Genomic DNA, 13,788 nt, shown 5'->3' with positions numbered 1-13,788 from the left:
AAGGCTGTCATTCACCCTGGGACTTCCAGCAGAGTGACTAAGGAGGAGTGTTGTACAAGGTATTGCCACTTCAGCCAAGGTTTAGGTTGAACCTTTCCTGTGGCACTCCCAATTCATCACACTGAGTGCAGCAGTGGTTTGGTTTAGGAGCTGAACAACAGGCTGCTCAAAGGCCCATACATCCGGGGTGGAGTGGACATCTGAGCTGTGAGACCAGTTTGTCCAAGCACTGTGATTTCAGTGTCTGCAATCATTCACTGGCATCATCCCAACTTGGTTTTTAGCATCAGAACTTGTGTGCTGTTTGAAAAAGATTTTTCCTCTGTAATTTGTTCTTCTAGTGGACTGAACTTAAGATTGCTATATACTCATGTTAGGCAAACCAGGAAATTCATATCAAGTACCACTTAGTGTATTTGCATTTGAAAGAGGCAAGCATTATGGTAATTAAATGCATGTGCAATAGCGAAATAATTCCTTGGCTTTTTGCATAAAAAGTTTCCAAATGAAGAGAAGTGTCAACTGGGGATGATTGGACATTTCCAGCAGCTGATCCATGCTAGGAGAGTTGCTGATACCTGTGAGATATACTGCTCATATACAACATTAATTCCAAAATATGCAAACATCAAATATACTGAGTAATATTCATGAGTTGATTGCATGTCATGTGCCTAGTAGTAGCTGAACTTGTAGCAACAGTGTTCTTCATTTGATTCAAGCTTTTCCAGCATGTGCAGGAAGGAAGTGTGAGATCCACATAAAAACACACTTCACTGTAATAGCTTAGAGGAAGTACACGTGCTTGAATATATGTAGGCACAGACTATGTAATACACAGTGTACTGCACTTTTGAGTAATGCATCCCACTGAACAATAGCATTGTGACAGACCATTGTAGCCAGCGTTCCTGGTAATCTTATGGTGAGTGCATACACAGCATATTTGAGGCCTCAGGTGTGAATCTTCATGGAGCAGAAAAGATTATTTTCTAGCCCATTCTCTGTTACAAAAAAGGGATGAATGAGGGCATTTTTGTCTCAGAACTTTTAATTTTTATAAGAGCAATGAATACAGTCCTGAAGCACAGAAAGAATAAAATTATAGGGTTCCATTAGACATCCATTAACTTTCTGTAAATGGGGCTTTTTTCTCAAGTTGTTTTTGGGCTTTTTTTACTAGTCTGATCCCAGAGACAATGATATTTGCTGTTAAACTTCCATTTGTAGTCAAAAGTGCACCTATAACTTCCTAAAAAAGCAAAATGCACATAACCGTCACATGTATCATTGTCATAGTGGTTTTCACATCCAAGTGACTGTGTGTTGGCTACTTTCAATATTGGTATACTTGTCATGTGTTTACCTTCTGTTAAATGTGTAACACTACTTTGATACAGTCTTTCAATTCCTTTAAAATCCTCTTGTGAGGAGCTTATTATACCATCTTGGTCTTTGATAATCTTACAGCTGCAGATCGGGAAACATCTGTATAGCTCACAGTGAGGTTATTTTGTACAGGAATAGCGGCAATTAATCTATTATCTCTTCTGCAGTTAAAGATACAAACCATGAAAAATCGCAGAGCTTTTAATAAAGCTGGTTCTTAATGAAACTTTAAGTGTTGTGGGGAGCTTTTTAGTGTAACTTCTCAGACATTGGCGCCTCGCTCGCTCGGCAGAGTGCGCACCTCGCTGCCGGCCGGCGGGAGAGCGGGGCGGCCGGAAAAACACATTTGTTTAGAGACCAAATTAACTGATTAACAAATATGGTTGAAGTACTCAGCCTCTCTCATTACTAAACCCTGATTTCCTCATTCCCCAATGTTATTTCCACGTGAAAGAAACAACGTTGAGAATGCCACTGACATTCCCTTTCCCAGGGAGCTGTGGCGGGTGCTGAGATTCCTGCAAGAACAAACGCGGGCAGGAACCTCGGGGGCAGCGCTGTGGCCCGAACAGCCCGAGGGTGCGCTGGATGATCCCGCTCCGGGCCGGGCTGAGCCTCTCGATCACAGCCCTGCTCCGGGCCGGGCTGAGCCCCTGCAGTGCGGGGCAGCTTCTCCCGGCCGGGCTGAGCCCCCGGATCACAGCCCTGCTCCGGGCCGGGCTGAGCCCCCGGATCACAGCCCTGCTCCGGGCCGGGCTGAGCCGCTCGCTCGCGGGCCCGTGGCGCCCCCGCGCGGGGAAGGGCAGAGGCAGGGCCGGGCCGGGCGGGGCTGAGGCTCCGGGCGGGGTTGAGGCTCCGGGCGGGGCTGAGGCTCCGGGCGGGGCTCGGGCTCCGGCCATGCCTGCAGTCACCGCCCCCGGCCCGCCCCTGCCCGGCCCCGCCGCCTCGCCGGGCCATGGCGGCAGTTCGGCTCTGGCTGTGGTTGTTGCTGTCCCTGCTGCGGCCGCCCCGGGATGCCTTGGCGGCCGGCCCGGCGGCGGGGCCCGGAGCGCGGCGCGGCCCCGGGGGTTGGTTCGGCGGGGCCGGGCCGGGCTGGGGGCGGCCGGAGGGAGCCGGGGCTGGAGAGGGGCTGGAGCGGGGCTGGGGTGGCCCTGGGGAGGTGCGGCTGCACACAGCGGTGGGGCGCGGGTCGAGCTCCCAGCGCCTTGAGAGGGCGTTTGAAAATACGTGTGTAGTTAATCGAAGGAAAGCAGTTTTATCTGTTCGGAGCGCGGGCTCTTCGGACAGGACACCAGTGGTGTTTACCTGTAGCGTAACACCCCTCGCAAAGATTGCAGGCTGTAGAGTTCCGTAGTAGGTAGACCTATAAAATGCCTCTTTATTTTGTACCACCCTTCTGTAGCACCTGGAGAAAATACCATGGGAGCAAGCAATGGAATAGGAAGGGAAATAAAAACCACTGTATTTCCGTCTAGGCCAAATAAGAATTTCTGTGTTTGAAGAATTAATCTTGTTGTTTACATTGCCTTACAAAGATACTCTTGCTCATTTTATTAATTTTATTTTTGTTCTTAAGTGTATTTCAGGGTTAAATGCTGATAAATCAGCACAAAGTAGCCTCTGCTTAATGGAGCTCAAGTTAATTTATTTTTAATTCTGTTTCTTCATAGCTGGCATGAATGTCTTGTTTATAGTTGTGGATGATCTGCGTCCTGTTTTGGGCTGTTATGGAGATAAGCTTGTGAAATCTCCCAATATTGATCAGCTTGCTTCTCACAGTATTGTGTTCAGCAATGCTTATGCCCAGGTGAGATAAATGACTTAAACATATTTTCTCTATGCAAAGTAATTACTGGATTTATCACAGTAAGTGTTAGGTAGGCCAGTGAAAAAAGCAAGTGTTTATTAACCGTGTTTTCAGTAAAAAATAAATGTTTGGGCTGAACTATAGTGTGTGAATCTATCTTTACTAAGGTGAGAAAAATGAAAACAGGGCATTTAAATTATGGTATTTGTGTAGCCCTTGAAGGAGTGGAATGCCACTCAAGCATTTTCACTGTTAGTAGCCAAGTGCTGCTTAAAAATGCCATTTTACTAAATCAGAATTCTCCTTTTCTACTGCTTATAAAAGAGTAATTTTTAATCTTTTGAGGGAATCAATTCTGTAGATTGCTGTAAAGGGGCAGTTTGTGTGGTAAGCATCACTCTAAAATAGAAGGCTCAAAATCTCACTAATTGCTCTTAACTTGAATACTCTGTATAGGATGTTTACATCCCCAAGTTCCTCTCTGCTGAGAAATTAGAAGTTTGGATCTAACTCTGACTAGGGTATAGGACTTCAAAGCAATAACTCTTGGGTTTTGTGAGTCTGAAGCAGAATTGGTCAGGCTTTAGGACTGTAACCCAGACCTTCTCTGTTATCCTTTCTTTATTCTTAAGGCAGTCCAGATCCACTAGACTTTGGGCTTTTATCAGCACAGTCCACCTGCCACTGCTGCTTAATTCTGTGTGATATGAGCTACCAGATTTTGAAAGCACTGCCTTTATTGAACTTGACTTTTTTCTTTTTTTCTTTTGTGCTACTGGCTCTGTAAGCAAAGTTTTTAGTGCTTAGGAATTGGCTATTTGAGGGAAAATTATAGATGGGTAAATGTCTGTCTTGCTTAAAGCTTGCAATTGGGAACTGATATGCTTAATAAGGATACTGTTCATTCCAGCTTGAAGTGCTGTGAAACTCTTTCCCTGTGATTCCTGAGCTTTCAGATGGTTATGGCCCCGCTAGGCCCAAGTCAGTTTGTAGGTGTGTTTTGGTTTTTGTCTCAAATTGCCTCTCTCCTTGGCTGTCTCTCTCCTCAGCAAGCTGTGTGTGCTCCCAGCAGAGTGTCGTTTCTCACTGGCCGCAGGCCTGACACCACCCGGCTCTACGATTTCTACTCCTACTGGAGAGTCCATGCAGGAAACTATTCCACCATGCCCCAGTATTTCAAGGAGAATGGCTACATGACCCTATCTGTGGGGAAAGTTTTTCATCCTGGTATGGTCTGCATTGTCATTTGCTTAAAGTAGAAATGCTTGATGTGTATGGTCTCACAAACTTATATAAGTATTGATGTGTGATTCTGGTCTGTATTGAGAACCTAAATCATAGTCATTAGCCAGATTTTACAGTGCTTGTCTTTAAATCTTAAGTCTTAAGGTAATAGAGGTGAATGTATTAGATGACTTTTATCTATTGATTCTTTTTCTATTGCTATTCCCTGAAGTAAGGCTCTTCAACAGGCTTGAGTCTCCCTCACTAGTTAAAGGTGTATTTCAGGGAAAAATGTCTGTCCTAAATGTTTTCACATTTCTTGGTTATCTTTCTCTCAGTTGTCAAAGATTCATTTGAAATGTTTCTTCATTTAGCATATTTGAAAAAAACCAGATGAAGACATGTTAAACTTGTGTTTGAGCTCATCCTGGTTGAGTGAACTATTAGAGCATTTCTAATATCTTTATCCATTTCAGGGGTTTCTTCCAATTACAGTGATGACTATCCCTACAGTTGGTCCATTCCACCCTTTCATCCTTCAGCTGAAAAGTATGAAAATGATAAGGTAAGTGTGATTTGTGACTTTCTCTAACATAGAGAAGGGTTTCCAGGATGTAACCAAGTTCTTTGTATCAAGTACAGGCTGTGCTCTGTGGGTATTGAAGTTGCACCCTTGTGCAGGAAAACAACTAACCACTTCAATACTTTGTTTCTTTGCTTTCTGAAAGATGCCCTAGACTATCAGATGTGTGTTTTGTTAATCAGTGTGCCTATCTGCAGATGTTTTAAGTATTTCTGAATTGTTATTTGGAAACTTCACTTACTGAGATATAAGCAAGAATGATCTTAATTTGTGTCTAGATCATGAATTCTTTTATGTGAAAAGTGCATTTGTCAACTTGCAGTTGCAACTGAGCTGGCTTTGCTTTAGTAATTGACAAAAGATTGTCAGTAGTCTTGGTAAACTTAATGTGATAAAAGAGAGTGAGCAGGGGCCATAATTAAAATAATGTTTAAATAATCTGAAATTTTGTAATCTGATCCGGTGTTCTAGAATGCTTGTTACTCTTAAATGTGACACAAAAAGAATCTAATTTATAGTTGTGCAAACATTGCATTATCATCATGTGTTGGAGTCTGTACACTGCCCAGCAGGAGCTGCAGTCATGAGGGTACAGACAGCCTTGGGAGTGCTTTGGTCTCGTGTTTACTGCTGGAAAAGACTGATTTTAACAGCAGCAACGTTTTCATCCATGACATAGAGAAAAGTATGTTCATTTAGCAACCCTCCCAAGCATCCTGCTGAGGCCACCTTTCCTTGGCAACTGTTTAGTCTAATTTATCTGTCTTCACTGATTACATATCAGCCACTGCTGGCATTTGCTCAGAATCTAAGTCCATAGCTTCCAGGGAGCTTTCTTTGAACTCCTGGGATCAGAAGGAATTAAAATGTATATATATATGTATAACATAATAAGATACTGCTACATCTCCAATAGATCAGAGATTCTATTAATCATAGAAGCTGTGGGCTTTTCCCCAATATGACTACATTTAATCTCCTACCCAGATTTAGTGGGGATTTCTGCATTTTCATAGGCATGGAAGTTGCATCCTTTTGTTCGTAAGAAGCACATTGGCTTTAAAGTTACAGAACAGAAGATTTTGACTTTGCATTTAACAGAAGTTACTGAACTGTTGTTTTTGGGTTTTTTTTCATGAAGACTTGTAGGGGAAAAGATGGAAAACTTTATGCAAACTTGGTGTGCCCGGTGGATGTGACAGAAATGCCTGGGGGGACTCTGCCTGATATTCAGAGCACTGAGGAGGCCATACGCCTACTGAATGTCATGAAAACCAACAGGCAAAAGTTCTTCCTGGCTGTTGGTTACCACAAGCCACATATCCCACTGAGGTACCCACAGGTGAGGAGACTGGAGCCTACAGGAGAAGGAACTTAGACAAATGTTGCTTTTGCTTTTGAAAACTTTTCCCACAAATGCTTTATTGCTGTTTCTGGAAAGCAGTCTGGAAACAGGCCTTGATTTGGTGTAACTTCAGGAGTCACCTGTGATGCATTTCATAATGTTTAATGAGAATGAATTGTGACTCCTCAGCCAAAAGCCAAGCTTCTACCACCATAATGGTGACTGCTACTGTGTGGAGATGGGGTTCTGCTTGATGGAGTATGACATAATGAGGCCTTACAAGATCTTGTATTCCATTCCCTGTTTGAGTTGTTGGCAAAACTACTGATTTCAGCGAGAGTGGTGTTGGACCTTTTATCACAGCATCATTTTGAGATGCGAGAGGCTGGGTTTAGGTACTAACCAACTCAGTATTTTTCAGGAATTGATTGGAGATGACTAGTATTGCTGTGTTTTACACTCTGGGGGAAATGTAATGAAGCCTTGTAAATATAACATTAAGGGGTCATGCAAGGGAAAATGGTTGCTGTTTAAACACAAAATTCACTATATATCTTAAAGGTGAGGACAGTCTTTATATGTGTTTTGTGTTGTAAAGGAATTTCTCAAGTTGTACCCCTTGGAAAATATCACATTAGCCCCAGATCCCTGGGTGCCTAAGAAACTACCTCCCGTGGCATACAACCCCTGGACGGATATCAGGCAGAGGGATGATGTGGAAGCATTAAATGTTAGTTTCCCTTATGGACCACTTCCAGATGACTTTCAGGTAAGCTGTCAATGCAGTGCTCTGAAGTCAAACTGCCTTCACTTGTTCAAACTCAGGGGAAGAGTTGGCTGCTCTTGGAATTTCCCAGTTATTCAGCAGCTAAACATTTGCAAATATTCCCTGCCTTGCATGCTGTCACTTTTAGCTCTGCAGGCAAACCTTCACTGTCACTGCAGTTCAGTTTGCATGTGAGTAAATGTATGTACATGGCAGCTACCAATGCCATGTTTGTGCTCATTATCTGAGTCTGCTTGTCTGTTTCAAGCCAGCATCCAGTGTATCTTCTTCTGCAAGATTTCCCTTGACTCTTCAGTACTTATGCCAAAATTGGGTGTGCTGGCCAGACCAACAGAAGCAGAATGGATTGGTTTGCAATGTTTTGCTTGAAAGCACTTCCCAGGAGATGGAATTTTCTAGCTGGCTCCCCCCAGCCAGTTAGAAAAGTTTACCTTTTCTGGGATATTAATTGGGCTACAGACAATTAAAATTAAAGCTTTACAAGTAGAGTCCTTTAGTTCTTTCACACAGCCATCCCCGGGTTCTGCAGGATGTGTTTAGGGAAAAGCTTTTTTTTGTTCTCTCCTATTTTCTTGACTTTCAGCGGCAGATTCGTCAGAGTTACTATGCAGCAGTTTCTTACCTGGATGTGCAAGTTGGCCTGCTTCTGAATGCTTTGGATAATGTAGGACTCTCAAATAACACAATAGTAGTTTTTACTGCTGATCATGGTAAGCACTGAAATCTTTCTCGAGCTCGCTGTTAATAACTGCCTTGTGCAACTCAGCGCTGGCATATTAATCCAGTGTGTGCTTCTATAATGTCCAGCAGTGCTACCATACCTTGTATCTGTGGCTTGTCTGAGACAGATTGAAGGGACTGGCACTGGCTTCTGTGGCTGCACAGTTCTGTCTCCCCACAGGCACTTTAATCAGGTTGAGGGTTTGCTGGCGAGGGATGAGGCTGCCTGCCAGGACATGGGGCTGAACTTGCTGTATTGCCACCCCCTACCCAAGGAGTGACTCTTGCTGGGAACTGTGCTCTGAAAGGACAGCCACCACTGCTCCCCCCTTACCATTTGCAGAGAGCCATCTGGTACAGTGGGTAACAGGCTTTCTCATTAACTGCTCAAGTGTGTTTTCTTACACTTGTCATTGCTGCTTGCAGAGCATCCAAGCTCATAGGGGTATGGTTCCCCCTCATAACTGAGGTCTTGCACACTCTGGATCCTGGTGGTAAAAAACTGAATTTGAACTGTGGGACAAATAACTCAAGCATTTAATGCTTTTTTCAATCCTCTAACAGTTGTTAAAGTAGCCCTCTCATGATCCTTTAAACTGAGGAATGGCTAAGCTGATTTAAACCAGTTAGGATGTAACTTAACTAAATCAATGTAAAGTCACATATTTAGTTAATTTGGGCTGACTTCTTTGAGCATGTGTGTATAAACAAGCTCTTACAAGCTGTAGAGAAATGGGATTAATACTTGTAGTACTGATGTGACTCTAGATGTTCCTTCTGACTTGCCACTTTCCATTGTAAGATGCATTTTTCTTTTGCTTGCTGTGGATAACTGTAAACACTTGGTGTTTCCAGTACCATGGCTGGCAAAGTGATCAAGAAAAATCATGTGTTAACATAGCTGTCATAGAGTTCCTTTGTCTTCCCCCAAAGTGCAGTTGGCAGTATATCTGCCTGGAAGGAAGTCATGTTGGCATCTCCTTCAAGAGGAAGAGGAGAGCTGAAAAGTTTTATCTCTATTGCTTCCTCAGGGGTAACATCCTGATATGGCAGTCTGGCACAGAGAGCAGCCTTGGCTCCAAGGGATGTTCAGCTGCACTGTTAACATGAGTATTGGAGAGCTGGCAGCTGCCCAAAACTTAAATGAATGCTTTGTGGAATTGATCTGGAGACTCTTGCAAGCACTGTGACACACCCCAATTCCTCTTTTCTGCTGTTTTAATGCTAATTTCCTAATTCTAATCTAGAGTAGGGGAAATAAGGAAAGGTGTAATTATTTCCTTAATAAAAGAGTATCAAGTTGCAAGATTTAGGTGGCTGTTGAAATAGCTTTCATGTTAGAGGAAAGTCTTGTTATATCTAAATACAGATTGTTCTTTACTTTTTAATATAACCTTTATAATAGACTAGTGGCCTCAACAGTCAGAGTCAATTTACAAGGAAAAAGAAACGACTACTAAATTACAACCCAATATCTGCTCTGGGTTGTGTTCTTTGTCACCTAGGGTGGTCCCTGGGAGAACATGGTGAATGGGCAAAATACAGCAATTTTGATGTTGCTACCCGTGTGCCGCTGATGTTTTATGTCCCAGGAATGACAACTTCCCCCCTCCGTCAAGGAGCAAGTGTCTTCCCCTACCTCGACCCTTTTAGCCATATTGGAGGCTCAGCACCTCAAGGTAAATATCCAGTGTCTAATTTTTGTCAACAGTGGGTACATAGAGGTGGTGATGTGTCTTCAGGCACTTTGAGAGAATTTACTTTGCCTTTCTGAAGTGTTCTTTTTCAAAGTAATGGATATGATTGTCTGGAAAGCTATACATTGGAGAGCTGGAAGTGCAAAAATTTTCAAAAGTACATCCTAAGTGCATAGACTGGCATTTTCAGAGTTAACTGCTACCCCTTAATTGCCTTGATTTTGGTACCCCCAAAATCCAGTACAGAGCACTTTGAATAAAAAAAACCCCTGAATTATTAGAAAAAGTTGTCAAACCGTCTTGTTCCATAACTTGTATTTTGATATTATTTCTTCTAGGGCAAAGCAAAAGAGTGGTGGAGCTGGTGTCTCTGTTTCCAACACTTGCAGAACTTGCTGGCCTGCAGGTTCCTCCTGTGTGCCCAGAGGCATCGTTTGGTGTTGTGCTGTGCACTGAGGGGACAAGCATTGTCCACTATTTTAATATCACTGAGAAGGTGGAGGAGGGCAAGGACGGGTGTGATGACACTGACAGGTGTTTTAGTGAAGAACCTGTTGCTTTCAGCCAGTATCCCCGGCCTGCAGACACTCCCCAGTGGAACTCTGACAAGCCAAAGCTGAAAGACATCAGAATCATGGGCTATTCCATGCGTACCATTGACTACAGGTACACTCTGTGGGTTCAGTTTGATCCTAACAACTTCAGTGCTAACTTCGAGGATGTCCACGCAGGAGAGTTGTACATGATGGAGACTGACCCAAACCAGGATCATAACATCTATAACAATGCCTTACATGGTTGGTTTTTCAAAAAAATTCTTGGCTTTCTAAAGCACTAGGGTTCAGAAGCTTCTTTGTGCCTGTTCTGGCAACTGAATTAATGCTTCCTTCTTTTGTATAAAACCTTTCTGTTGTACAGAAAACACTTGGATTGAATTAAAATCCTGTTTGTATCAAAACTACCTATTGCCATTTTCTTGTTACAGCCCTTACTGCTCTGAAGTAGTCCGAGGGAACTTCTGCAGCTGTGTTTTCAAACACAAGCTCATAACACTTCTGAGAAAGGCCACACAGAGCATGCAGGCCTATACTGTGTAACATCTCTGTAGTCTTTTGTAGCAAGTGAAAAATTAAATTTCATCATCTGTGCTGAAACTATTGGTGTGAAAGGTGGAAAACCAGAAACCTACATGTTTGAGTGGCTGTTCAGAGAGTGTAAATCACTACACAGGTTCTGTCACCTTTTCCTATGAGACTTGGGGCTGGAGTGGTCAAGGAGACACCTGGTAGCGGTGAAGGGCTGAGGTGTTTGCTCTCATTAGTCTTCCCTCTGACTGGAGCTCAAAGAGAAACTTCATGTGTTTCATCCAAAATGTAATTATTTCAAATAAAAGCTTTAATTTGGAATTCATGCTTCTTATCATACAGCAGGAGAATCTGAATTTTTGATTAATGTGGGTGATATGGGTATTTTCATCACTGTTACACTAAATAAAACTGAGGGGTTAAGGTAACACCAATATGCTTTTCTGTGGGTTTTCCTGAGGATTGGTCTAATGATTCTCCACAGGTGAGAGGAGATGGAAACCTTAAGGTTTTGGGGCTGACTGGTTGCTGAACTGCTCAGTGCACTTGAGGGTTTTCACATCCAGTGACAGAGACCTGGATGTTTGCCCTCTTAGGTGCTAATGGGCTTGGCAGTCTCTGTTTTGTACTAGGAGACTAAAAGCCTCCCATTTAAGTTTCAAGTTTTTAGAGTGGCATTTACCAACACAGGATGTGGAGTATTAGTTGTCCCAAGCTATGCTGTAGGTAATGTCCAGATGGCCAGTTGCATTAAGGTAAAAATGTTTGGGAGCTTGTATTTGAGAAAAATGGTTTTGCAGAGTGTTTCATTTAAGTATTTCGTAAGTGCAGTCTGTACTTTGTGCTTAGAGCCACAAGGTACGTCGTGCTTTACTGTGAGGGCAGTAATTTGTGTTGTTTTCTATCAGCCTCCTGGATTTCTGCAGTTCTGTCTTGGTAATCAAGAGTCTAGGAATTTGTACCTTAAAAAATAAGAGCTTGTTCTGATGGTGTTAACTTCTGCTGCCTTTCCTAATGAACTGCTCCAATTCCTACAAAAAGCCAGCCATTACTTGTCTTCCCCAGATAAATTGACTTTAATATCCTAGAGAAGCCATAGACATAACTTTATTTCATTAAAATCCATGTGACAGTCCTATTCCTAATTAATGTAGGGACACCCACCATGCATCTGATTCTCTGTTAGAAGACAGTGGTTATTTAGTGCCTTAAACTCAATTAGAAGAATATATTTCTTATGAACTTGCCATTTGTTTTACTCAGCCCAAGATCCTGTGTGTTCTGCAGCGTTATTATTCCAGGTAAAAATGTATTTTGCCCTCATTTATGCATATATACTTAGATCCTCAGCTGGTGTGAAGTACTTCCGTTGGATGTAGCAGATTCAATGTAGCTACACCAATTTCACACTGGCTGAAGGTGTGTTTTACCGAGAGCAGTGCCAGGCAGAGATTTGGAGTCTGCAGCTAGAGCTAATTATATCTCTGACACACTTTCCTTCAAAGGAAAATCAAATATTGGGAAAGTTATTTTGGGGAATGTATTGAAGCGTTAAGGATTAATCGAAATCTCTGGTATGCTGGGTCAGTAATACAATGTGCATTTAAAATTGTTCTGGCAAATGGGTGTTATCTGAGACTTGGCTGCGTGAGCTTTGTGTTTTGTTCTCTTGCTAAGACATCTGCAAAAAAAGCCCCACAATATTTTGGGGGAGGTAAAATTATAGCATGTAGATGAATTATTTATTTACATGAAAACATTTCTGTGCATACCTTGCCCTAAACCTTCTATCACTTCAGGCAATTTAATTTTCCAAGTGGAGATAAAAGTCCTGGTGCTAGGTGATGAGTATTTTTTTCCTCAAGTCATTCTCTTTATATTGAAAGGGAAAAGCTGCCCTTGACCTTTCTTAATCAAAATCCAGTAATCTTTTGGGGAGACATGAAACAGAATTGTCTCTGACAGCCAGTGAATCAAGATGTATCTGCAAGCTCAGGGCAAGGACGTTCCTGAGTAATTGCAGAAGTCCCTGAGCAGGATTGCACAGTCCCCCTGGAGAGCTGGGCCCTTCTGCCTGCTGCCGAGGTGGGGCAGAGAGTTTCTGGGGATGAGAGCCACAGCAGACAAAAAACTTACTCTTCCAAGTGCCACGTGAGTTTGTTTTTAATGGAATTGGGTGAGCGGAATGAAAATCCAGCAGTGACAAAGGCAGAAGGCCCACTTTTGTGAACAAACCAAAGCACTGCCTCTGCTGGAGAGCCTGAGCTGTGGGTCTCGCTGGGCTGAGCAGCCTCCACTGAAGAACAAAAGAGCTTAATAGGAGCAATAAAAGTAAAGTGCTCTTGTGAGCAGTGCTGTCTCTAGAGGGAAGAGGTTGCAAGCCAAGCATCAGGAAATAAATGAGATGCCAGTGTTGACCCTATTTCTCAGGATGGCACCAGAACAGCTGGAAGAACAGCACGATGCTGCCTCAGCAGGAATTGTTACCTGTGGTACATGTATGGAGAGCCTCCACTGGGGACTGCAGAGGAGCCGCCGTAAGCACTTGGCACAAAGCAGAGTCAATAAACAGACCTCTGTTAATAAGCTAATGTACAGCAGTGATTAAGCAATGGAATTAAGATTTTGATCCCTAAACAGCTGTACGTCAATCAATCATAACTCATGGTATTTTTTCAAGTGCATAGATGCACAGCACCCTAAAAAAATCAAGGTTTTTGAAGGACAGTAAAAAATACACTCTGTACAAAGCAGAAAGCAATGGGAATCTTAAAAAAATGGAGGCGGCTGTGTTTGGGTGTTCTTTGTAGCACGACAGGAATGTTTATGGCATGCTGTTTGCAAAGCAAAGATTTGGGTCTAATTTCAGGCATGCTGTGCACACTGGAGTAAACGGAAATGCTGTAGCTACACACTGTGCTGTGCAACAGATTGGAATCCCCCCTTTGGCCTGTGCTTGCTGGGGGAAATGGGGTACATTTTGGATTAATGTGAGAGTTGCAAATGTGTTTGTGTGCTGAGGCAGGCAAAGGCAGCTGAGAGTCCCGACTATTGGTCAGATGTTACCTAATCAATCACCGTTGCATGTTAATTATGTATTAGTGACTTGCTGATGTGTTGTCTTGGTCAAGTGGAGTCCCCTGCTGGAATG

General features: G+C 43.0%; 1 protein-coding gene across 2 annotated transcripts; it reads left to right on the top strand.

The window, feature by feature from the left end:
• Positions 1-2,298: 2,298 nt before the first annotated feature.
• Positions 2,299-10,976, top strand: IDS (iduronate 2-sulfatase). Of its 2 annotated transcripts, none has more exons than XM_085060298.1 (9): positions 2,299-2,456; positions 3,060-3,196; positions 4,246-4,423; positions 4,897-4,985; positions 6,145-6,345; positions 6,947-7,117; positions 7,719-7,845; positions 9,361-9,534; positions 9,891-10,976. In XM_085060298.1, exons 1-9 carry the CDS (start codon positions 2,345-2,347, stop codon positions 10,388-10,390), a joined length of 1,689 nt encoding a protein of 562 aa, XP_084916424.1. In that variant the 5' UTR covers positions 2,299-2,344; the 3' UTR covers positions 10,391-10,976. The 2 variants fall into 2 exon arrangements, with proteins under 2 accessions (XP_084916424.1, XP_084916425.1); XM_085060299.1 differs by having other exon boundaries at positions 2,317-2,456; positions 4,269-4,423.
• The last annotated feature ends 2,812 nt before the right edge of the window (positions 10,977-13,788 follow it).

Source organism: Lichenostomus cassidix, chromosome 4A, assembly GCF_008360975.1.
Source record: "Lichenostomus cassidix isolate B80296 chromosome 4A, HeHo_3.0, whole genome shotgun sequence".
In the NCBI taxonomy this organism is placed as follows: Eukaryota; Metazoa; Chordata; class Aves; order Passeriformes; family Meliphagidae; genus Lichenostomus; species Lichenostomus cassidix.
This window is presented reverse-complemented; position numbering and strand designations above follow the sequence as displayed.

What these genes read in the sequence shown, in the direction of transcription:
- IDS (XM_085060298.1), top strand. Translation starts at nt 2,345, where the DNA reads ATGGCGGCAGTTCGGCTCTGGCTGTGGTTGTTGCTGTCCCTGCTGCGG. An exon ending in TCAGCAATGCTTATGCCCAG is followed by an intron (nt 3,197 to 4,245) that starts GTGAGATAAATG and finishes CTCTCTCCTCAG; the next exon opens with CAAGCTGTGTGTGCTCCCAG. An exon ending in TCCCACTGAGGTACCCACAG is followed by an intron (nt 6,346 to 6,946) that starts GTGAGGAGACTG and finishes TGTGTTGTAAAG; the next exon opens with GAATTTCTCAAGTTGTACCC.